The sequence below is a fragment of the Neodiprion fabricii genome, chromosome 1 (assembly GCF_021155785.1).
Source record: "Neodiprion fabricii isolate iyNeoFabr1 chromosome 1, iyNeoFabr1.1, whole genome shotgun sequence".
Lineage (NCBI taxonomy): Eukaryota > Metazoa > Arthropoda > Insecta > Hymenoptera > Diprionidae > Neodiprion > Neodiprion fabricii.
This window is the reverse complement of record NC_060239.1, coordinates 27560275-27583767: the sequence shown is the minus strand read 5'-3', so window position 1 is coordinate 27583767 and position 23493 is coordinate 27560275. Positions and strand designations below refer to the sequence as shown.

Sequence of the window (23493 nt, the reverse complement as noted above, 5' to 3'; positions counted from 1 at the left end):
GAATAACGTTGAACTAGATTTGGACGCAATTAATTATTTATTCTAAATTTATGACTTCAAATGGCTTCACAGTTATCCTTTTGTTATTGCATGCGTAGCAAAATTGACTGATATCACGAATGCATATGTATATGACGTAACTCGAATAATCAAATTTGTGAAATCTTTATGTATACACATAATACGGTCAGCTTCCACATTTATACTAATACAAGTAGAAAAGTTGATCGTACAACCTATAGTTTCAACGTCATCTATTTTTATTGATTGGCAAATCTATGGTAATAACCACACGATACATGTTGGTTGGAAACCAACGTGCTTATGACACTCAAGTGATTAGAAAAGAGCGCTAGGGACAGGAATGAATTGACACAAGTACAATATTCTATCTTTGCTGTGAAGAAAATTGGACAATACACTCCGATTTCTGAACATTATCTCTTCAACCTGTATCAGTAAAATAGTAAAATAATTCCCCAAGTTAGTGGAAACGATTATCGAAGATATGACGCTGAGTTTCGGTCGGTGAGATATAGAAAGAGAGGCTTCGTTGCGATTCGAAGAACTTAAGTAGTGCGAAATCGGGGTTGGTCGACGGGCAGTAGCTGCAACTCGTAGGGCGGGTAGCCAGGCGAGTAACTACGTGATGAAGTACTAGTAGGACACCAGACACGGTCGTCAGCTAAGCTCATAAGCTGCAGAGTATACCTTCAATCAGTTCGCACAGAGGCGTGACAGCGGTCATTTACCGGTGCTTCCATTTCCGCACATCCTGCTGACCTGACTGGAACTTGAAAACGTTACCAAAGTCCATTCGAACAAACACTTACGAAAAATGCACGTGCAAGTTTTGTATCTACTTATGAGTGTCTACGTCCTAAGTCACTGTGGTAAGTCTCGATTTCCCTGCAATTTCAACGCTAGGAAAAATGTGGCAAGGCTTTTACAAGCCTGACAAATTCAGAATCCCGCGTGACATGATATAGTGCGGCGTGTAGAATTGATGATTCTGTCGTGCCACTTTATACTCGAGAATGTATTGCAAACGTGAATAAGCAATCGACAAGTTGATTAGGAAGTGACAGTCTTGCCCGATAGTCTCACGAAATTGTCATTCGACGAAAATGATCAGAGTCGTCATTATTTTGATTTTAAGCTCTAGCTACGCGGTCGGTCACTTGGTACACATACAACTAACGCAGGTTCATATGGTCTAAATGAGAAAATCATATTAACTATTGTCGCAGTTATAAGACTCTTTGCCAATTACCGTAAGAATATAAGCCCCAAGGTTCAATGAACCTTGTATCGTCTGCATAAACAGATTCTTGGGGTTGAAAGATTACCTACTTTCCAAGGGCCGATTCGTGAAAGCCTGACGTATTCCAATATAACGCGTTTTCCTGATGTGTGACTCGTCAATTCATGTCTGTGATGAATATTTTTGAAAAATTACTAAGTCAAGTACAGGAAAACTGAACTATCACAATCAGACTGTTTTCTATTGGTTGGGAAAAGCGGAGTGTTCATCCTCATCAATTTATTTGGTTACAATAGTTATCTCTCATGACATTCGACCTACCAGCAAAGTTAGAGATACCTCATTATGATTATTTGAAAGATATGCATTCGGATTACCGAGCACAAAAGTTAACCCATATCAAGGCAGCTTTGTAATCAGCAATGCCAATTAGCTGGCATGGTCTAATACGCTGAATTGAGTAACTCGTACCTAACTGCCTCGCTTATTGCCTCATTGTTAATTGAATTGAACGTATGCTTTACCGTCTCACGAGAAATGAGCGGCAATTATACGTATTAACTACTTTCCTTCTCGTAAATTCTCGTTGAATAGCTGCCTTATGAAAATTGACTCAATACCGTAAAAGTATGTCGCCGATGCCTGAAAGTCACAATATCAAACTAACAATAATCTAATATATTTTACCACCGAGCAATTGAGTCCAATTGATCCTATCAGTAGGCAGTAGTCAACCTGGCTGCAGAGCTAGATCATAGTCGCGTGTATACTGTCAGTAAAGGAATGAAGTTGTCGATGAATCAATCGAATGATATTGTATTATTCAATTTAACCCCAGCCTGCCATTTCACCAAGCATCAAATTTAACTGTAAACCTTGACAACTCGGGTAAAAGAAAAGCGCTCGATCAGGCTTAGGTGAGAAAACGCTTTCTTCGCGAAGCCGAGAGGCGTTACTTTAATCGATACAAAAGACCGGTTGTTATGCGAGCCAAACAATCCTCTGTCAACTGAAATGGGGTTAAAATCTTAATGTCATGCGGACATTATTTTTGTCTTAGAGGTGGACGCCCTGCTGTGCTTCGAATGCAACAGCCACAACGATAGCCGTTGCGCCGAGGCTCTCCCTCCGGATGTCTTGAAGAAAGATTGCTCCGACCATGTTGAGGGTTCGAAGTACACGATGTGTCGCAAAATTACCCAAGTCATTGAATTCAGCGTCAATGGGCGTAAGTTAGTTTCTTGAATAAAATTGCCTGATTTTGTGTAGGTATTCGTTAAATTTACTCGCAACTCTCTTTCGATTGCGCACTAACCAGTGCCAGCAGATTCACGCGTCATCAGGGGCTGCGGCTGGGACGAATCAAACTACATGGGAAGGTGTTACCAGAGAAGCGGATTTGGAGGTCGTCAAGAAGTCTGTTCCTGCGTAGGAGACTACTGCAACGGTGCTACGGAGTCGAGGATCAGCATCTTTCTGATCGCCACTGTCATTGTTGGCTTCCTAGCCTTTTGGCGCAACTAGTCCACCGTTGTTAAATCAGAAGAAACGATAAAGCCAGCCGCATAAGAAGAAAGAACAGCGCTAGACGAAAATATAGCGCGACCAGTCCTATGAGCCGATCATATAGATGCAATTGTTAGAAATTCAAAATGCGGAGAAATGAATGACGTCAAAAAAACAAATCACATAGTGGGGTAAGAGAGGCCCAATTAATTCGAAACCTCTAACAACAAAATGCCACCGTAGCTGTGCTGTCTTGAAAATCTTTAAATGTAAAATCGACCAATCGATCCCACCGTATTTCACTTTGTACAGATTAAGGTCCTAAACCATAGGTTGAAAAGAGTATGTTGAACTCAAAACTCACTGTATATTTTAATGTATAATTGTAATGAAACAATCGACATCACGGATTCGTACACGCAGTTGTACGTAAGAATTATTATATTTGATATAAATTAATATATAATAATATATAGTATAGGTGTAAGTTTATAAACACATAACTATACGTAACGCATGCATCTCAAGCCATCAAAAGCAATTCCTTGATCGGATGTATATAATAATACGTTCATTAATGTCTAATCACAATCGGAGGGTTACACACTGGGGTGAATTTATGGCAATCATGTAATATTTATTTCCAAAGCCGATGAGATATCCACCTTGATCAATTGTGCAATATGGATAAGCTATACGTAAGATATTAGTCAAACGATTGTATTTCGATGCAAAATCTACGTTACGAATTTAGCTCGTTACGTGCTTACAGCGATAAGTAAATCGTCTAAGGATTTGACTTTTTGTACGTTAAGAGCAAATAGCTCTGATAAATGTGCTATATCACTATACCGGAACTTGAAACTTCATGATTTACAAAATCACAACTATACGATCGGTCAATACAATACCACCTTATATTACGCAATGCTAAGAGAGATTGATTACAGAAGTGAGTCATCGAAATCGTGGCTCAAAGCGATTTTCAAAAAAAGAATATCACTTTTGGTAACTCACATTTTTCGTTGTTATTAAGAAATTTGTTTCCCCATTTCAGTAGCCTGCCATTTGCTTGACATAATACTTTATTTTTTGCGAACCTCACACTTTCAGTTCAATTCATGTAATTTAATTGAATCTGTTGCGTGTTCAAAGAACGATTCGCATGTTCATTATACATCCAACAGTTTGAGGGCCGAACCAAAAGAATAGAATTTTCATCAGTTCTAGATTTCGCCATCGCCCTAACGTCTATCATATTTTCCGTTCTCCTTTTTCTCAAGTTTCTTTTTGTTAGGGCTAACTCTTGTATTACATATGACGCGAACAGCGGGTAGAATGGCGTCACGGTTTAAAGTATTCAGTATACTTTGATGCCCGCCGCCTTTCGAACTGGAAAGGACTTATAAAACAGGTACGTGGCAAGCCAGCAACGTTATGGCCAATTTTCAATCCATCATTTAGAGTGAGGTTAGTCTAAACACAATGCCATGCTTAAAGTCTACTATTTCATGGATCTAATAATTTATGTGCGACCCTCGGGGCCAAATGCCGGTTAATCCCAGATTCCTTCCGATCGAAAATGCAAGGTATAATAAGTGCTGCAACTGCATTTGCTAATTCGTGAACAATCCATTTATTCCTAACGTAACTCATATTATCTTCAGACTAGGAGTTCGGTGCTTACAATTTGGCTGAAGGGAGACGCGGTATTGACAGATTTTTTTCCCTATCCTTCCACCTCCTTCCGTTTAGCCATTTCTCAACGATTCGAAGCGCACCCACCGATATAACATGGCGTTATATCGTTACTCTTGACAATGTTACAGTCAAACGTCGAGTCAGTTTCTGGCCCGGAAGCAGTGATCGGCAGTCCAGGGACCAATCTAAGGACACTTCACCCTGCAGCCCCACCTACAGGGTGGAGGACCATGCATCCAACTGCCCCGCGATCCAGCCGATCATCAGTTCACTCCTTGGCTCCATCTCCCACCGTAGCACCTTCGCCGTGTCCTTCACCATCACCGTCACCATCGTTAGCACTTCCACTTCCCCAACAACAACAGCAACACATCATCTACGGACCGATAACAGCATTGCAGCCTTGCACCGCAGCTCTGCACCCCCCCTGTGTTTACCCTTCAAACACTCAGCGAGGTACGAGTACGCCGGTATCGGTACCACAGCAGGCCCAAGGTTAGCAAGTTGAAAACGGTTGAACAGCGATCTGGCATTCATGCGAAATGTTTCAGGTAAGAGCACGAAATGGCACGGAAAATCTAACAATAAGCCCCCGAGAGGCCAGTACTGCCACGGCCAGCCCGGTCAGTCTGCGCATCCATCCTACGCTGGAAAATCGTTGGTGGTGTACGATCAGACGCAAACCGGAACGCCGGTATCAACCTCCTCGTTCCTAGTCTCTTCGTCAGCTTTCGCTCACGGCCAGTTCCCAGCCGAGCACTACAACAACTCAAGCGTTGCCCTTGTACCTCCACCGTACTTCAAACCACCCGAAGTTCAAACTTTCTGCCTTGTCCAGGATCGGCAGACTGCTCCGCAACACAACTCATACTACAACATCTCGGCCACTAACACTTGCAGCCTCCAGAATGTTAACTCGACCTCTGGATTTCAGCTGCCAAATATCGCTCCGTACACTGTAACCGCGTTCCCAAATAATCAGATTCCCGCACCCGTCCCAGTCCAGTCGACACAGTTATTTCAAACCGCCCCCGTCGGCTTAGTCTTCGGTCCGCCACCGCGAGAGAAACATGCGACTACCTCGGTGCTTGATGTATCAACGTCGGCAAAATACTTGAGGAATAAACATCCAGGCAGTACGGCAAATCCGAAAATTCCCACGATACCTCAGCTGCAAAACGAGTGGCCACCATCGCTTACTCCTACCACCAACTGCTCTTCTTCCTCTGCCGCCGCAGCTACCAGCGTCACTGTGCCTGCTCTTTCCTCCAACAATATCGCATTTGATGCCTGCAAGAGCCCGCAAGACACTTCGTTTCCGAAGCTAAGTGTCCCGACGCCGCTGAAGCAAGCCCAGGACCGTTACTCCGACGACCCCTCGGTCAGCTTTGACTTCACCATCGAAGCGGAAAAGATGGTATCCGCTCTCTGCAATACCGCTTCGTCGAACGATCTTGGAGGTGTCTGCGGAAAGGACGAGATCCGGAAATCAGAAACGAGCTACTTCAACGGGGCCGGAGACAACGTGGGGAACAAAGGAAGCTGGTTCGCTGACTTGGGGATCGACTACTCCCTTAACGGAGATGGTGGTTCTCGAACTGTGGGGACTCAGACTCAACCGAATCAGGTCTTCGCTCAGCAACTGCCCGAACTGATACGCAAGACTGCGTATTGGGGCTGTAGTGAGGCCGAGTCAATATTGAACTCGGTTAAATACCAAAATCCGAAGCAGACCTGGCTGTCGAATATCTCCTCAGCAACGAGGACCGCTATTACAAAGTCCTCCACCTGTTTCCCCGTCTTTGCAGGCGACGGAAAATTTGTGCATGACCTCATAAGCGCTCTGCTACGAGTAACCAATGGTTGGCTGATTCTGGATAATTATTTGAACAAGCAGCACTATCCCAATTTAACGGACAAAATTGACGATGAACTTACTAGATGCTTTCAAGGCTGGGAAGGAAGCACTTACGAGCTGCTCAGAAACGTGGTTCAGACCTTTCTTAAACTCGACGAAGCTAGTAAATCGAATTTCAATCCGACGTCTGGCTCACAGTCCGAAACACAGAACGGTTCTTTCCCAGGAGACGTTTCCTTGTACACCAATTCCGATGTTTTCTGTCCCGCTGTAAATACTGCCAGCTGTCAACATCGTTCGGATAATAACATCCTATCTTCAGCGTTCCCCTTTCAACAACCACAAGAGTCGGCTTATGCGGTACACTACACTCCGCAACCCGCTGGAGTACAGAATTTTCGTTACTTCAACACTCAACAAGGACTAAAAGAGACAAAACCGCGCAGTAAGTGGACACTAACCGAGAGCTTGGTCTCGGCTACGGAAGGTACAAAGTCGGTACCAGATGTTACTCTTACAAACAGCGAAGCGGGTCTTGGTGGATGCAAATTTCGGTCAAAAATAAATTCATCTTCGGGAAAAGGCACCTCGCGACAGTCTCTGAATGCGGAATTTGTCGACCTGAGGAATAAAGTTGTGGAAAGTAACTCTGACACCGTTAAACAATGGAACATGAACGCTGATTCCAGGAGGAAGACGGATTTTCTTTTCAGAATAAAATCTACTGGCGAAATGGAACCGGTTTATAAGGCGAATTCATCCACGGGACTTGTATCGATGTATTCGACGAAGATATCTGACACAGCGTATGATACAGGCGGTACAACAAGGCTATACACGCAAAATCCTGAGGCAGTGTTTCGTCATGCCACTTCGGTAGCCGAACCAGCTTATATCGGTAGACCGACTATACTAGGAGAGTCCAGTTTTAATAGAAAGTTTCACAGGGATAACGACCACCGAAGTAAATCTTTAAAGTGCATGGATCAAAATTATTTAGCCAAATCAGGAAGCGGCGTCGGCACAATTTGCTTAGGAAAATCGTCAACCGATCATTTAGAATTGGCTACAGTGCCTAAAAACAAAATGACCCTGCTGAGTCAGATTGAACCAAGCGCGACTCTGAGCAAAGGACCCGAGGAAATGGCAGCCAGTCTGTCAGCTTGGTTTGCTAGTATGCGAACTTCGAATCCAATACTGTCTGCAAGCTCGACGGGAAATTCTGAAAATCGTCTCTCGGAGAATTACAAGTCACCCCATTCTCAGGACCTGTCACGGAGCACCATTGACATGACCAGGCAACTTCAAATGGACCCTAACCGGCAACTGAAGACTCTGCAGAACATGCAGAGCATCCAAAGCGCTCCCTGGAACGCCTGCAACCTGATCAACAATCGAAACAATGTTCAGCAAATCGAGGAGTACGACAGCTCGGAAGATGTGAGGGTGTACATGAAACCAGGAAGCTACAATGTCCCGAAAAAACGACACCAACGACGTCCAAATAAACGCGTGGAAAATCCACCAGTTCTGAGAAATCCCAGCGGTAACATAACCCAAAATAATTCCGCATCCACCCAACGACTTCAGTTCCAAGCTGTGCCGGCCCTCCCGCCATCTTCACTTTCGCTAGACAATTCCCCTCGGATCTTACGCCGGGTAAATTCTTCTTCGTCGCATGATTTCTCTCAGGACGTTACATGGAAGGCAGCTTGTGCTTCTGCCGAGATACTGCTGGAAGCTCTGGCTGTGAAGGAGGGTGAAATGGGCGCAAGTGAGGTCAAAGAAACCCCCGCCCGAATGAGCCCAAGACCAAAGTGTCAAGACGGTGGAGCCTCCAGCTATGAGGCTTCGGAGGATGACTCGGGGTCAACGTGCAAGTTGTCCACTTCCGGCTTGCAATCCGAGGACACCAAGATGAGTAAAACTAATATCAAGACGGACTCTTGGTTGATCAGAACTCTGAATAATGCCAGTATCAAACAGAGGCAAGAACCCGACTTGGACAGTTCAGAGTCTTTCAACAGCTCTATACACGAGGATGAACTGGTCCCAGGGAACTCGGGGAAAAAGCTTGACACTAGTTTGAGTCGCAGTCGAGAACCTAGAGACGAAGACCAGACTACGGACTTGGCTGAAGGGATTGCCAGGGCGACATACTCGGAGACGGTGCGACGCTGTGCCTCTGGTAACGGCACAAAAGAGTCGTGCCGATCGCGACCTCAGAAGGCTACACTGGCGAACACTTCGGGAACCGGAAATATCATGTCGGCTCGGAAATGTCAGCGCAAAGAAAGCGAGCGTTCGTCGCTGTCGTACAAATCGCGAAAATCAGTCGGAAAGGGAGTCGCGAAGGATACGGATTTAGCTCCGAGCGAGGATAGTTGCGTCAAGATAAAATTACCTAAGGATGAAATTCCCCGATTGCCCGTGGTCAAAGGACACTCGAAGAAAAAAGACGCGGTATCCGTAAATTCTGGAGAGAATGGAAAGAACAAAGGTGGAGATCGTGGCTGGTCGGTTTGGTACAGCTCCCGAAGAAGACAAAGTCTAAGTCCACTTGCATCGAGAAAGCTAGAGGCGATTCACGACACGGTCTGGCAGATGGAAGAGGCTGAAATTTTCAAGTATCCTCCGTCAAATTCGCTGCCGATGCGCTCTTCGAGAGAATCGGTTTGTGATTATAAAGCCTTAACGAGCAAATTTGCATCTTGCTGGTCATACTTGGTTTCAATTGTATCTTTCTTATGTTATTTTCTCGGCACAGAGCGAAGATTATTACAAGGTCATAAAGAGTCCCATGTTCCTCGAAACAATCGGCTACAAGCTCAAAAACAAAATCTATCATAAGGTGGAACACGTCATTCGAGATTTCAGAAGAATCATCTTCAACTCGAGGATGTATCACAAGGTTCGTTGAATTCGAAAATAATTTCCGTAGACGATTTAATGATCATTCCTTGATACGATCGCAGAACGATGCCGATCGCATGGCGCGCGTCGAAGCGTTGTCGCAAAAACTCGACAACCTCTTCGACGAACACTTTACAAGCTGGGATTTTGAAAATATAACCGGAAGCCCGCGGGACGGCAACGGATCGCCAACTCCATCCCGTTACAAATTGCCATCGCAGAAAGCGACGCGTTCCGTAAATACGAAAAAAAGTCCGTCAGTTCATATAGATCTAGATAACTCTGGCTCAGTACACTAAAGATACCCAAAGAATAATAGTTTTCTAATTGTCTAATGATGTTTATGCTTTTTGTACGGGATTCACAAATGCAATACGATCGTTTACACCCATCTAGCTCCTTGCTTATCTGACTTACCTCGGCTATTTAATTGTAATATAGGTTCCAGGTACCACAGATTCATTCCTAATTGGTTCTAACCGTTCAATAACGAACGACTCTGAAACTGGTCAGTATTGATTATCATCGAGCTAGAGTAACATGATTTAGGACATTGTTATGCGCATGAAACGTGATGAACCGAGGCCTACCTCATGGTTAAAAACTGTTTAGAGATATAGGGAAAATGAGGGAGAGTTGAAGCAACGCCTACGATCATTACAAAAGTAATAATAATAATAATAATAATAACAATAATAATAACACTAACAAAGGTTACATTAGCAATATCGGTGGCAATAGATATAATAATAATGAAGATGTTAATTTGATAATCGTAATTTTTTGAACGCACTATTAGATTTGTGGAAATCGTTAGGTTTTTATATCCGAAATATTATATGCACGACACAATGTATTGTAAGCTAAGCCGTGACGGCTTTGAGTTTGGTTTTGATCAGGATACCTTCTTATTGTCAAATGCTTCTTGGAAAAAATTTTTTTGATTTCCGTTTTTTGTGAGTATTGTGTGGAAATGTTGACAGATGATGGAATATGTGGCAATAAATATCTTCTCTTACATATTATTAGTACAATGGTTTCAATTCTGATACTGCATTACGTTACGAGAAGGTTGTTTGTTTTTTTTTACTTATGTACTGTACAAAAAAATGTTATTCATCCAACATCCTTAACTATTACACGAGTTGATCAGGGTGAGGAGATAAATCTCAATGTGTGGATTACTTCTACTTAATTTATTCTGTTTCGTCTAATTGCGACAACAACATTATATAATTTAAATTAAATTAAAAACTAACTTACGAGAGAATTGTTTGATGAAAAAATATTATTCGGTAGCGAAGAAACTGAATTCGTACATAATTTATATTTGCATTTGTGAATATTTGTTGCGGACTTCAAGCACCATACAAATTACTTGGTACATCATCGTATTATGTACATACATGTATTCATTTTCTACCTTGGTCATTGACTAGTGTAATATTATTCTACTAAACGGAATTATTTTCATATACATATATTTCATGTATATTGTTGATCATAATGCGTAACGAACATTTAAAGACAAGTATGTCAATTTGTAACAGAGATATTTATATTTCACGGAGCATATCTTGGATGCGTACGGCCTAATAACCTAAAACCAAGACTAAAATTTTTTTAAACGCCGAGTAATTGAAAATGAAAAATTTCATAAATGACATCTAAGCAAGTTAAATGCATGAAGAGCACTATTGGAAACATCAGTAAATATTAACATTATTATCTGCATTCTTTAAATAGCAGTATACCCTTTGGTTACACTACAATTTGAAAATGATATAAAGTTTGTATATTTCATTTTGATCGTAGAGTGAAGAAAAGTGATTCAGGAAGCGTTCATCGAGAAGAATCACTACATGATTTATCTTAGGTATAACAGGATTGATAAAGAAAGAATGATATCCTCGGGGACGTTAGATCATACCGGGAAAATTTTTACACTTAAATTTTTGTCGTACACTTCCATTTCAATTTACCAATGACAATATTCTACACTCGAATTATACGTATAACTCGATATGATAACAGCAGTGGAAGGAAACTATTACTTGTAGCACCTGATCTATTACAATACGTGACTAACCTAATTCTATGACCGTATTGCGCTGAGTATATAACGTATAACAAGCTATAATTTCATGCCGAATATAAATAGGATCGAAACCCAGAATCTTTGTCCAGGAATTTAACGATGCAAAGATTGAATCTTGAATCTTTATTCTAAAATCTTTGTAATAATTTTTATAAAAGCTCTGGCGAAACTTATTTTTTCAGGTCCATTTGCAGTCAGCCTTCAATTAAAAAAATCATCCAAATGACTCCTCGAGCTGAACTTGACTTGTGTCCAGGAGTAGCTTGTATCATCGATACAATACGGTATATTATTAGATATGTTATGTATATCTTATTATCATTAATGATCTTCTAATAGGTAACTGATCGCTTACAGTATGTAAGCGATACCGATCATACAGATCATTGTGGCGTATTTGTTTGACAATCCGTTCTGCGCGTTTGTCAAGCCTTGCTGATTGGGTTCGTCTATATGATTTCCACCGTAACTACCTGCTGCTGGATACCAGGTGTCATCAGTCACGGGTATCTGTTGAGATTCAATAACATTCACTCTTGCCAATAAGTGTTTAAAATATGCAATTCCTCAATTTCTGACGGTGAAAAATGTGAAAATTGATAATTACAAGCGTTAACGAGAATACTGGGCATCAGTTTGTGAAAACTTTTGGAACGAATCGATGTCACATTTACCTGATTGGAAACAAGCCAAGTGCTGGTGGCCCAAGCCGGTATTTCCGGTTGCGCCTCTGTCGCCGGTGACGTCCACAACATCCCTCTTCCGTATGTGGATGGTCGTTGCGTTACAACAACGGCTGAGAGAAAAGATATGAAAATTTGATCAGTTGTCAGAAGCTATTCAGCTCTCGAAATCTATTCGTTGTTACGTGATTTGCATTGATTTACCTTGTTCGTCCTGCGGTTGAGTTTTAGCATAATTTGGAAACGTGCTGGTTTCCACTTGTGCGACGTCTTCGCCCTCCATATCGGTCCCCACTTTACTCGGAATTACGTTGTTGCTCAAACTGACACTGTTTTTGTTCACGTTTATCGCCGACATCCACGTTGACGGAGACCAAGAATCGCTTCTTTCAGTGTTCGCCACTAAACGTAGAACGTACCAGTCATTCATACATTATATCGCTTAATGTGGCAAGAACCGGAGTAAACGGAGAATCGATCGATCAAACATTTACCAGTCGGAGGATTCAGCGATCGGCCGGTACTTCGAAATCCGCTGGGGTAAGCTGTGTTCGCACTCGCATCGTACACTGTGGTGGTGGCTTGTCCTGAAATCATTTCAGGTGTTTGGGTCCTGTGATACGGTCGACTTCTGGTTCCCAATGTACCAGGCATGCCGTGACTGGGACGACTCTCCCCCAAAGGACTCACAGACATGACATTCTCGGTCGTCGGAACCGGACAATCCCCGCTGTTTGGTCTGTAAATAAAAAGAACACAAGTCAACGACAGAGAAGTTGATGGCATCACTCAATTGTGGAACAGTTTGAGCAATTGAACTGAACGAAACTTACATGTAATTCACACACTGATCTTGCAAAAATTTCAGAGCCTTGTCGAGAACTTCTGCTGAAAACCTGGCTGCTCCACCTTCGGCTTGGCCAGCATCACAACGACGACGTGCTTCCGAAATGACGCAGGACCGGAAACGATGATGTGAACTACAAAAATATTGAATCATGGTATGGACGCTACTATTCTTGAAGGAAATCAGACGTTAAAAAATTTGGACAAAGATTCAACATGCAGAATCTATTGATCCAATGTAAGTTCAATAATTTACAAAGTTTTAACGAATTTTTGTTTCACGCGAAATAGTTTAGTCCACGTTATAGATGGTAGTGAAAAGAATGTGTAAATGTATGTCTCACATGGTGAACCTCTGTTAACCGTTTGCGTGATTCTGAGAAGGTCAGGTTATTATTACATTTTATACAACTGTGGTATAATATATCAAGAAATTTTTTCAATTATAATATTCCGCAGTCACTACTGGAAGAGAAAATATAGTAGCTGCTTAATTTCAGGGTGAATGTCCTCTTCTTTTGCAAACTAAAATCACGCAACTCGGTCGCACAAGCGTACGAGTGAAAAAAAAAAAAATTGCTTCATAAACTGTCAAGTAGATCGTAATATCGAGAAAATAATATTGAACACACTTTGGAACTCCTTCCCGTTTCATTAAAACACGACGGTGGTGGATTTCCACATAAGGATTTCCACCACTTGACAATTGCTGCGATGTGACTACGAATGAAAACAATGTAACGGAGCTTTGACCTTTCTTACCAGCACAAACTGATCCGGGCGACTTCACCCCTGGATACTTCATCCACCAAAGCAGCGTACTGCATGCCGCAATGTTCGGTTTCAGTAACCGTTGCTTTTATGCACGTCGCGTGTTGCAAGTATTCTGAAAGAAAGTTAGATAAGCGTTAATAATTCAGCATTTAATTTGTTCCCAAGTAGTCTATACGTCGATTATTCAATTGAACAATCCTTTTCAGATTCAATAACATGACTTGAAAGTGTTCAGTATCAAGTACCCAGACGGTTGGACGCAAAAAGTTCACCAGAACCTCTGTGTGTTAATAATCAATCGTTATTGTTATGTTCAGCGTGATAAGAAGAAACAAAAAGAAAACTCACCGGCTTGGTAAGTAGACACCGAACACATTTGATGAACGGAAGCGATTGGTAGCTGAACCGCCGAGTTGAATTCTTCTTTCCTCTGTTCCGTGAAACAATTTTCAATATATCGACGTATGCAGTCGACAAAACTCGCCCACGTTCTACACAGATTGAAAGTAAAGAAAAAGTTCGTCACTCTTCTGCCCTTGAACTTTAAACTCTGCGTAGATTTCTACGCACGATTAATCATATACATACCTACAGATGTGATGTTTCAGGTGAATAATGTGTCTGTTTTATTTTTAAAATAGTGGTTTTACACGCGTTGCCGTAAATAAGAGAGATAACACAAATTTAATCCAGTGTGTTTAGTGAAAATTATTTACAAACTTACCGCAGGTATATAATTGGAATTTCAATGGCTTCGAAAGATTTTCCTTCAAATTAATTCCTTCTACATTTTTGCAAGTATCTCGTAAAACGCTACATATTATTGGTATAAGTTTATTCTAATTTCAATAATCTATGTTCAAATCGACAGCTATGGCATTTCACTTCATGATCAAAACTAATAAGCGTGTGTCACAGTCTGGTAGTTTAACAACGACAGATCGCGGATTAAATAACACAGACCTCGCTCTTATGTTATACGTATAAATTAAATTCACAATAGCAGGAATTCGTGAAATATTCCATCAATTCGAATGCAATAATGTCTGGTGTTACAATGATAGATGGTTTCCGAGAGATAACCTTGATGAAATCCCGAATTATGACCACAATCGAACGCGTCGTGGTCTGTGCACATCCGTTTCAATATCAAGAGAACAACGAAAGCTTTGTGCGGCGTGATTCGCACCCAACCACCGTGCATTCTTTATATCAATTTATTTACAACCAACGTATTCCAAAATACATCATTCAACGTGCAAGCTCTGATATCAGCCTCCGCTTCGATCACTCTTGCGATATTTGCATCACACATCGACCATAATTCTTCTGCGGACACGCGACGATTAGAGTGTTGATAGAAAATTACAACATGTATTAGTTTCTCAGGCGCCAAGTAAATACCTGCAAACCAAATCAATGTCCTGCATGTTGTCTGGAAATATTAGATGAGGATCTTTCAGCAGCGGATCTGCCAACGATACACATCTCTGATGATCCTCTCGCGAACAACTTTGTCCGTTCACCGTATTCCAATATGTGGTTCCTGTTCAAAGTACCAAAAGCTGATATAGGTGATGTCACATCTTACGATTATAAAATAGAGTGGAACAACGCAATTGCTTACCGAGTAGAATAGTACCGATTACCAATAACGATGACGCCATACTCTGAAAGTAAATCGTAAAAACACTTTTTCGAATTAGTATAAATTATACGGCCTACCGCAATACTTCTGTGGAAGTATATTTGTATGAATAAGTTTGTGGACAAGCGTATCACAAGTAGAGATCACTTTGTCTCTGTTGTGTGGAACGGATTCGAGTGATCCTGAAGGTCCGATTATGCCTTGAAATTGCGAAAAAAAAAACTGCCACCCCACGGAAGTAGTGTATCCTGTTTGTCAGCTCTATTACCTATCCTTGTGTAATTATCCGGACACTACGTGGAGGCAAAAACACAATGCGTTACAGGAACCGAATCGTGTTTTGAGTCTATATTCTGTGGTCACTGAACCGAACGGCTTTGCATGTACCAGCTGTACAAGTACATCTGATTCTCAATCACGCTGCAAGTATGATTTCTTTGAAAACTTGTGTTCATCGACACCGACGCTACACAAATTTCTTATCGAGCATGTACTATTCTTGCGTAAAATTTTTCGGTAACACTTGATCTGCTTTCCAAGCTAATCAATCACTGTCAAGACTAAACGAATGTGCCTGTTTTGCATACAAATTTAAGTCTGAATTATATTGGATTGCAGATATCTACCCAGGTCAGAATTAAATATTCTAAATATCGATGATTGAATGTGGAAAGGCGTGTGAGCCGATGATGCACAATTCAGCTGCTCCCTGTCTTTGGTGCGATATTTCTTTTTAGCCGTGGCTAAATATAATGGAAACAGAAAATTCTCGTCAATTTCTGTTCACCGTATACTCGACTGTAAAAATCTAACCAAAGTGTTTCACTGGGTGCAAAGATGACAGTATCAGGTTTACGCCTGTAATCGCTTCTCAAGAGAAGCAGAATTATTATTGTAATTAACGGAAGCTCCACTGGCACGCGGCGCCGCAGGTTACAAGACTGGCCGGGAAACGGCTTGCGAATCGTAAGAAAACCGAAGTGCAAACTCGCACGACAGGAAGTCGACCTGGTCGATTGTCGGGGGGCTAATTTTACTCAGTTCAGTTCACGAGGACCCAGCAAACCCCAAGTCAAAGTCAGCGAGTATAATAATTTGCAGTACTAATTCAGTAAGAATGGACGTGTGTGACGCACATACACTTATAATACAGCCAACGAATTATAATCATCTATGATGTAACTGTAAAGAAGTAATATCGAACGGTTTTTACAATCTACCGATACACGTTAAGACGTACCTCGAGAGTAAAATCTTCCGGTGTAAACAGAACGAGGCTAGGGTAAAATTTGGGATAGTTTTGAATTCGGGGGAACGTGTTGTCACGGAAAGAAAGTTCGGAGTACATAATTCACAATTATTGATCAGTACGAATAGACTGGCATGGTTTATGTACCGTGAACATTTAGGGGAAGGTGTCAGGCCGGAAGTAATGCGAGGGGTTATACGATTACAAGCATTGCGGGAAAATGTTTTTTACCTACGCGTTTAGGTTTTACATGCCTGACAAAAGACAACAATTGATTTGATCTCGCATTTAATCTCTAATTACCCGAATAGTACGATTGATGTATGATAACGAACGAGGAGTAGACTCGTATCAATATCACCACGTAGAAATCTACTCAGAGATGATATTTTGAAAATTCAGTTCAGGTGCATAAAAGTTGCCAACAATACTGCAGGATAAAAAGAATAGTAAAAGAGAAAGCATTTACTTAGTTACAGACAGTGCTAGGAGTGTCATTGTTCCAAAGCTTCGTTAAATAGTGTACGAAAAAAAATTGAGTGACATCCTGTTACATCAACGGAACCACAAACGATTAAAACTAACAGGCTGATTTTAAACCGAGTCTAAAGAGATGACACATCCTGGAAAGTGGTTGCAAAACTCGTATTTTGGATGGAACAATTGACAATATTTAAATCATTCAGAATAATGGTTACAAAACTTAAATCAGTACGTGATACGGAGAAATGACCGTTGGTTACTCCAAACAACTTATTGTTTTCTAGTTATTCTTTGTTTTTAACCTTGTGACAACAGCGGTTATTTCACATTACCCGTTTAAACTGTCCAATATTTTATCGCACCACCAAAATTAGTAGCTGACGGGTTAAAATTTTGTTTAGAAAGTTACAAGCCGGCTCACGTAACGAGTACAGTCACTTGACTTCCGGATATCTTATGATTATACTCGACAAGTTGAAGTAAACAATTGGCATTAAAGCCCGCGAATATAAATGAAAATGTGAAATGTACGTACTTTTGTTTGTAATATTTTTCCTGCGGATATTAAAGGGTTTCGTTCTCACTTTCATGGGAGCGCATGTTTCGAAAGAGTATACACGTGTTCGAAATACGTTGCAGCGAAGGATAGTCGGAAGCAGAAGTATCTTTGTTCAGATTGAAGTTGTGAATTTTTTATACCACGGCACAAATAGACGACTATTGGTTGGACTATGTAGGGCAGAAACAACAAGGTAGGCAACGTCCGAACACTCCGGAGTTCCATACACGACTGCTTCGCCAAACGGATCTACACCCTGTGGTTTCAACGTCGAGGAAAAACAATTGTCAGAACGTTCTTCTATGCTATAACGAATCCGGTGTTACAGTGGAAATATCGTTGCAGTGAAAATAGTTTTAGCAGAACTTTTTACCTATCATACTTCGGCTCGTATATCATTTCAATGCGAAGTTGATTAAAGTGACCACCATCTATTATAGCCATTCCTCAAAGTTGGACTCCAGGTTTAACAGACACATAAGGTAGTGAGACATTTGCAGTGTAAAAAGTAACGCAGCATTATGCATTCGTTGAAACCAACAGTGTCTGACTGTGCCTATACATTACCGGGTACGCGCATTAACCATGAACAATCGACTGCACAGTTTTTATTGTAGCCTAATAGAAGCGTTGAATGAATTTCACAATTGATACCATTTAACAAGTGGTATCGTCGATCGATCGGAGACACTATCGCCAATGAAATGACTCGTCTGTCTCATAGTAGGAAATATCCCTTATTTCACGTCAATTCAGGACACTTTTCTAATCGGATAGCTGCCGCTGCCGAGTGTAAGTAAAGATCGAGAAAGCACGCCTTCTTCTTACTATTCGGTAGATCGAAAATTGCAGTGATGGTATAGTGGAAAAAATGGGCTATTCCGTTCAATCCAAGTTCTCGATTTCACCCGCTGCAACTCGTACCGCAAACTTCCTATTTAAGGGGATGTAAACGTACGTGATCATGCGGTGCCTAACTTCGGTATTGATTTATTCGGATTGTTCAAATATATAACGACCATTTGGTCATCGGGCAATGTAATCGTAAAATTTTACCAACGTATCATTTAAAATTTTACCATCGCATGGGGTCTGGTATTATCACTACACTTGCCTCGTGTTCACATGGATGAGGTCAGGGCTTTAGTGAAGGTTCCGAGGAACTGAAGAAGACCGTGACCTTTGGTTTTAACGTAATTCATATCTTCGGCAAGATCTATTACACGAACCTACAATTACCGTTTTTTATTGGGGTGTAATTTGCCTCCTTTAACAGAGATAAATGATTACTATATTTCTGGGGTTGAATTCGGACAATTTTCGCGTTATTGTATTCGATTCGTTGTACTTATTCCGCGTTAATCCGGAAATGATTTTTTTCATCTTTACAACGTGTTCCCGTCACCAAATTATCAAGTAACTTGTTCATCTTTCGTTTCGCGATGCACGAGTCACGAGTCATGTAATTCCGTGACAAAGGTTTGAGAAAGCTTTATTACGCTTTCACAAATCCGCAACAGCTGTATCCAAAAAGCTATTGGAAAAAAATCATATTTTTCATTCTTCCGGAGCTATATCTTGTTGCTTGAATTTAGCAATGACCAAAACAAGTTTTCCAAATGTGAGATATATCCTCTCTCTGGATCGAGAAAAACCGAGGAAAATCAAGTGTTGTTAAATGTGAATGTCTGTATTTTTTTTTACACACTTCATAACTCAATCAGTCATATTTTTTCTACCGATGAATCAGCCACCAACCCATAATGTTGATTTAGGCACACGATATTACTGTACTTGCTCGCGTAGCCAGTTGAGCGAATCCTTGCATGAAGGAGTGCAACCTAGGAAACGGAACAACATTCACTCCGCCAGCTTTCGCGGAATAGTATTCAATTGACTGTAGAATTTTGCTCTTTTAATGATATCGTATAACGATAAATCATACGCGACTACTCATTTCAAAGAAACATTATGCAACAAAATGTAAGGAAGTATAATCGTTACTGCACACATTCACTATTCATATTCTATAAGCGCTTCGATAATAATTTCAATTTTTGAAAAGATGATCATACTTTGGTAGCGGAGCATAATTATACGAGCTTGATACGATCCAGTGTTCAATTCCTTTTTCACTCATCGTTTTGGGTTAGTGAAAACACGTCATATTATACATGAAACCAGTGTCCTAGTTTTTTCTGTCACGCTTCCACCGGATTATAATATATTTTAATCAATTTTCAGTCGCCATTGTAATTTATCAATTCAAGTGAGTAATTGCAAACTATATTGGGAACAGACAAGAACAAATAGGTACTGTATATTTCAAACTGTTTGATAGAGACAGTTTTTATAGTCTCTAATACACATTACTAGCCCTGGAATTGCTATTCTGTATAACTCATGATGCCATGTGTGCCGTAGAAAGTCATTACACTCGCGACTGGCAGGCTGGAAAAATTTATGGAGGGACAGAATGAGGTACGTTACAATTTTCTATTGTCCTGAGTTTGAGTTTTAGCCAAATCGAATCAAGGATCGTGCACAATTCTAAAAAATAAACTCTATAAAAGGTATATTTCGATCCAAAACATTATGCGCATAACTTGTCAACTCAATCAGATCTGTATTCGAAATGAGTTCAAGACCGAAGGACGTTTCGTGATAAGAAATGCTAATTTTACGGTGAAACGCACCGGAGGATCGAGATAAGACTTGAATACGTATAAAAATGTAACATATAGGTACGTACAAAAACATGGCTCGGTCCTTAAAGTAGGGGCAGGTAACACTTTGTTCCTGTAAGTAGGACAAATCGTAAATGGCAACGAGATAAGATCGATTCTGTTCCATAACTTTTTGAAATACATTTTTAATTCGGTGAATATTTTTTATACAATGTTACTACGGGTGCTATAAAAACCGCAATTTTTCTGCCTAGCTCCAAATATTCGCACCGCGGTCAAAAATGGCAATTTCAAATCTGTTTCGCGTGTGCAAATCGCGAACTGGTCACATTTAACGACGTGGTTTTCTTTCAAATGTTAAGTGCTCAACTGCCTTGTAGCCACGTCTTGGCAGCAGTGGTCAAGCAGGGTCGATACTCTTAGGTCAGCTAACGCAGGACACGCGAACTCACCCTTCTGGTTCCTTAGGCGTTTATAAAGACTCCGATTCGACCAGATTTCACGTGAAGAAATTTTCCTAAGATATTAACATCGTCGCAGAATATCACTTTATGCAAAAATTTGAATTGCAGTTTTTCAAGGTAAAGCGTTGCGAAGAAGTTACGGGCTGATAATAATTCTTCCGAAATTCAAGTCGCATGGATAACTATCCAGTCTCAATAATAGAATAGTTAGTCGACGTTATTTGTGTCGGCTACCAATAGTCCTGTAATAGTGAACTTTTTATGTATCTCTTTTTGATGCAGTTTTTTTTTTTTTTTGCATACACAGCGCTACGTATTCATTGTGAGGACACTATTACAGTAGTCGTGACTTGTGCTTGCGATAAGAAATCGCAAGAACCTATCAATTGGAACCGTCCGGAAGAATTCATCTGACTCATTGAAACTGCAATATTTTTTAAATCAAAATTGCACGCCACGTTGTATAAAGTTTTCTGTCGACTGACTGGCAAAACCTGCGATTTCTCTGAGTCGGCGATGCGTAGTCACAAATTCACCTCGTGTCAGCGTTGACATTCAACTCCGCAGGGTCATTCTAGCGGTCTCGGGTTTGCCAGTTAAACAAATAGGTACTGCAGGCATAATGAATCGAGGACACTTCTCGATATTCTAACATAAATTTCAAGCTCGGACTTTCCTTGGATCGAATCAAGTCGAGGGTTGGAAACAAATTCTAAACAGTGGACGGATACAACGGTGAAGACTTGCTAAATAATACATTCGGAAGTCTTTAAACACACGATGGAAGTGGATACACCGTTCGTCTTTACAGATCACCTATCGTTAAGAATTGTTAAAAACTAAACAAATTTCAAAATGGACTGCACACATTTCGTGGGAACATTTTTATTTCTTTCGTTTTGCTAATGAGTCTCAAATGACATTCGATAAGAGATCTTTATTTTTTTTGCTTCTAATGTTACCATTTTTATTAAAAAATTTCGAGAATATTGTACAAAAAACAACGGCTGGGTAATTTATTTTGTCACAAAGACGTATATGAGAGAAATATTCTGTAAAAGAATTTAAAAAATCGCTCTATTCTTTTACTGTTATCATGACTTCGGCGTGCAGCAAAATAGTAATTAATTGTGCCACGGATACTCAAACGTTATATCTTTACTTCGCTAATACCTGTTTAATTGTAGTATGATACAAAGGGCGAAATTCACAACCAGTTGCTTATATGCAAGCGCTTGTTAATTCCTTACTATGTAGTATATCTTAGCACCGTGAATCCTGGTCAAATATATAAGCTAATGGATCAAGTTTACTGGTAAAGACCCTCCAGTAAGTTTCCTAGAATGTCTGAAGGACATCTGCCCAGTTGGCCGTGCGGCTTTACACTCTCTAGAGCGTATACGATCTAACTGAACCACTGTGTACGAACAGGTATGCATTATCTTCCCCTGAATAAATAGCTATAGTAACACTTGTCATGCGTAAATCGAAACTGTTTCAACTTTCATTAAGGTCGTCGCAATGCAAAATTCATTCTACACTAATAACACGACATATCCCCAAGACGACTTTCTTTCCTATTTATAAACGTGGTAAGAAGCACAGATAGATTCTGTACACTGTGAATGCTTTCTGCTGTTATCATCATCATACATAGTCACACATAGCATTGAATTTCGAAATCCAAATTTCGGATGTTCGGATGTTCAGAGATTACATTTTGACGTCACAGAAATTTTTTTTTCTCCTATATATTCGACCACGATAACAGTCAGCAGAATTCCTCAGTCCGGAAATGAACGCGCAGTAGAGAAGACGTACGAAAATCGCGCTCCGCTAAATTCGAGCACCAGATCCTCCATCTTCCGGGTACTGCGGTTCAGGTCGTCTACCTGGTGAATTTCCGCTTCCAGGACGAACGCTCCGTAGTCCCGGCGCCTCAGATCCTTTACTTGGTGAGTCTCGAATTTCAGAACGAGCGCTCTTTAGTTCCTGGGCTCCAGGTATTCTACCTGGAGAATTTCGACTTTCAGGACTGGCGCTCCGTAGTTCCTGGGCTCCAGGTATTCTACCTGCTGAATTTCGACTTCCAGGACGAGCGCTCCGTAGTCCCGGTGCCTCAGATCCTTTACCTGGTGAGTCTCGAATTTCAGAACGAGCGCTCCTTAGTTCCTGGGCTCCAGGTATTCTACCTGGAGAATTTCGACTTTCGGGACCGGCGTTCCGTAGTTTTTGGGCTCCAAGTCGTGTACCTGGTGAATTTCGACTTTCAGGACTGGCGCTCCGTAGTTCCTGGGCTCCAGGTATTCTACCTGCTGAATTTCGACTTCCAGGACGAGCGCTCCGTAGTCCCGGCGCCTCAGATCCTTTACCTGGTGAGTCTCGAATTTCAGAACGAGCGCTCCTTAGTTCCTGGGCTCCAGGTATTCTACCTGGAGAATTTCGACTTTCAGGACTGGCACTCCGTAGTTCCTGGGCTCCAGGTATTCTACCTGCTGAATTTCGACTTCCAGGACCGGCGCTCCGTAGTTTTTGGGCTCCAGGTCGTGTACCTGGTAAATTTCGTCTTTCAGAACTGGCGCTCCGTAGTTCTTGGGCTCCAGGTATTCTACCTGCTGAATTTCGACTTCCAGGACGAGCGTTCCGTAGTCCCGGCGCCTCAGATCCTTTACCCGTGAGTTTCGAATTTCAGGATGAATGCTCTTTAGTTCCTGGACTCCAGGTATGAGAACTTATTATGTCTTACTGAATAAATTATGA

General features: G+C 41.2%; 4 protein-coding genes and 1 long non-coding RNA gene across 17 annotated transcripts; 4 read left to right on the top strand and 1 right to left on the bottom strand.

The window, feature by feature from the left end:
• The first annotated feature begins 649 nt into the window (after positions 1-649).
• Positions 650-3621, top strand: LOC124176438. Its single transcript, XM_046557737.1, has 3 exons — positions 650-893; positions 2325-2492; positions 2583-3621. The coding sequence occupies exons 1-3, from the start codon at positions 839-841 to the stop codon at positions 2786-2788; spliced, it is 429 nt and encodes a 142-aa protein (XP_046413693.1). The 5' UTR covers positions 650-838; the 3' UTR covers positions 2789-3621.
• A 309-nt stretch (positions 3622-3930) lies between these two features.
• Positions 3931-11546, top strand: LOC124176288. Of its 3 annotated transcripts, XM_046557407.1 has the most exons (5): positions 3931-4184; positions 4600-4966; positions 5023-9002; positions 9097-9240; positions 9305-11546. In XM_046557407.1, the coding sequence occupies exons 2-5, from the start codon at positions 4702-4704 to the stop codon at positions 9539-9541; spliced, it is 4626 nt and encodes a 1541-aa protein (XP_046413363.1). In that variant the 5' UTR covers positions 3931-4184; positions 4600-4701; the 3' UTR covers positions 9542-11546. The 3 variants fall into 3 exon arrangements, with proteins under 3 accessions (XP_046413363.1, XP_046413353.1, XP_046413346.1); XM_046557397.1 differs by having other exon boundaries at positions 3931-4927; XM_046557390.1 differs by having other exon boundaries at positions 3931-4966.
• On the bottom strand, positions 10555-17827 carry LOC124176333. 2 transcript variants are annotated; one of them, XM_046557485.1, is made up of 11 exons: positions 17559-17827; positions 15918-16034; positions 15271-15313; positions 15048-15189; positions 13992-14134; positions 13632-13755; positions 12857-13003; positions 12518-12762; positions 12228-12425; positions 12015-12136; positions 10555-11850 (listed from the first exon to the last, which is right to left on the bottom strand). In XM_046557485.1, exons 3-11 carry the CDS (start codon positions 15308-15310, stop codon positions 11692-11694), a joined length of 1320 nt encoding a protein of 439 aa, XP_046413441.1. In that variant the 5' UTR covers positions 15311-15313; positions 15918-16034; positions 17559-17827; the 3' UTR covers positions 10555-11691. The 2 variants fall into 2 exon arrangements, with proteins under 2 accessions (XP_046413441.1, XP_046413451.1); XM_046557495.1 differs by lacking the exon at positions 15918-16034.
• On the top strand, positions 13060-23443 carry LOC124176353. 9 transcript variants are annotated; one of them, XM_046557604.1, is made up of 6 exons: positions 13060-13107; positions 22505-22614; positions 22752-22988; positions 23049-23108; positions 23187-23216; positions 23247-23443. In XM_046557604.1, the coding sequence occupies exons 1-6, from the start codon at positions 13086-13088 to the stop codon at positions 23409-23411; spliced, it is 624 nt and encodes a 207-aa protein (XP_046413560.1). In that variant the 5' UTR covers positions 13060-13085; the 3' UTR covers positions 23412-23443. The 9 variants fall into 9 exon arrangements, with proteins under 9 accessions (XP_046413560.1, XP_046413565.1, XP_046413551.1 ...); XM_046557609.1 differs by having other exon boundaries at positions 22752-22796; positions 22917-22988; positions 23049-23443; XM_046557595.1 differs by having other exon boundaries at positions 22752-22916; positions 23007-23108; positions 23187-23443.
• LOC124176447 lies at positions 18072-22248 on the top strand. 2 transcript variants are annotated; one of them, XR_006869380.1, is made up of 2 exons: positions 18072-18374; positions 19827-22248. It is a non-coding gene; the product is annotated as an uncharacterized LOC124176447 (long non-coding RNA). The 2 variants fall into 2 exon arrangements; XR_006869381.1 differs by lacking the exon at positions 18072-18374 and adding an exon at positions 18794-19730.
• Positions 23444-23493: the final 50 nt, after the last annotated feature.

Excerpts from the sequence above, each read along its gene's own strand:
- LOC124176333 (XM_046557485.1), bottom strand. The coding sequence starts at position 15,310 with ATGGCGTCATCGTTATTGGTAATCGGTACTATTCTACTCG. Across the intron at positions 13,004-13,631 it reads GCCCGGATCAGTTTGTGCTG|TTCACATCATCGTTTCCGGT; the intron begins GTAAGAAAGGTC and ends ATATTTTTGTAG. Across the intron at positions 11,851-12,014 it reads CTTGGCTTGTTTCCAATCAG|ATACCCGTGACTGATGACAC; the intron begins GTAAATGTGACA and ends GAATCTCAACAG.
- LOC124176438 (XM_046557737.1), top strand. The coding sequence starts at position 839 with ATGCACGTGCAAGTTTTGTATCTACTTATGAGTGTCTACGTCCTAAGT. Across the intron at positions 894-2,324 it reads CTACGTCCTAAGTCACTGTG|AGGTGGACGCCCTGCTGTGC; the intron begins GTAAGTCTCGAT and ends TTTTTGTCTTAG. Across the intron at positions 2,493-2,582 it reads TGAATTCAGCGTCAATGGGC|TGCCAGCAGATTCACGCGTC; the intron begins GTAAGTTAGTTT and ends CGCACTAACCAG.
- LOC124176288 (XM_046557390.1), top strand. The coding sequence starts at position 4,591 with ATGTTACAGTCAAACGTCGAGTCAGTTTCTGGCCCGGAAGCAGTGATC. Across the intron at positions 4,967-5,022 it reads GGTACCACAGCAGGCCCAAG|GTAAGAGCACGAAATGGCAC; the intron begins GTTAGCAAGTTG and ends GAAATGTTTCAG. Across the intron at positions 9,003-9,096 it reads TGCGCTCTTCGAGAGAATCG|AGCGAAGATTATTACAAGGT; the intron begins GTTTGTGATTAT and ends TTCTCGGCACAG.
- LOC124176353 (XM_046557543.1), top strand. The coding sequence starts at position 13,086 with ATGCAGAATCTATTGATCCAAT. Across the intron at positions 13,108-22,504 it reads GCAGAATCTATTGATCCAAT|TCAGCAGAATTCCTCAGTCC; the intron begins GTAAGTTCAATA and ends CCACGATAACAG. Across the intron at positions 22,615-22,751 it reads TCTTCCGGGTACTGCGGTTC|AATTTCGACTTTCAGGACTG; the intron begins AGGTCGTCTACC and ends TTCTACCTGGAG.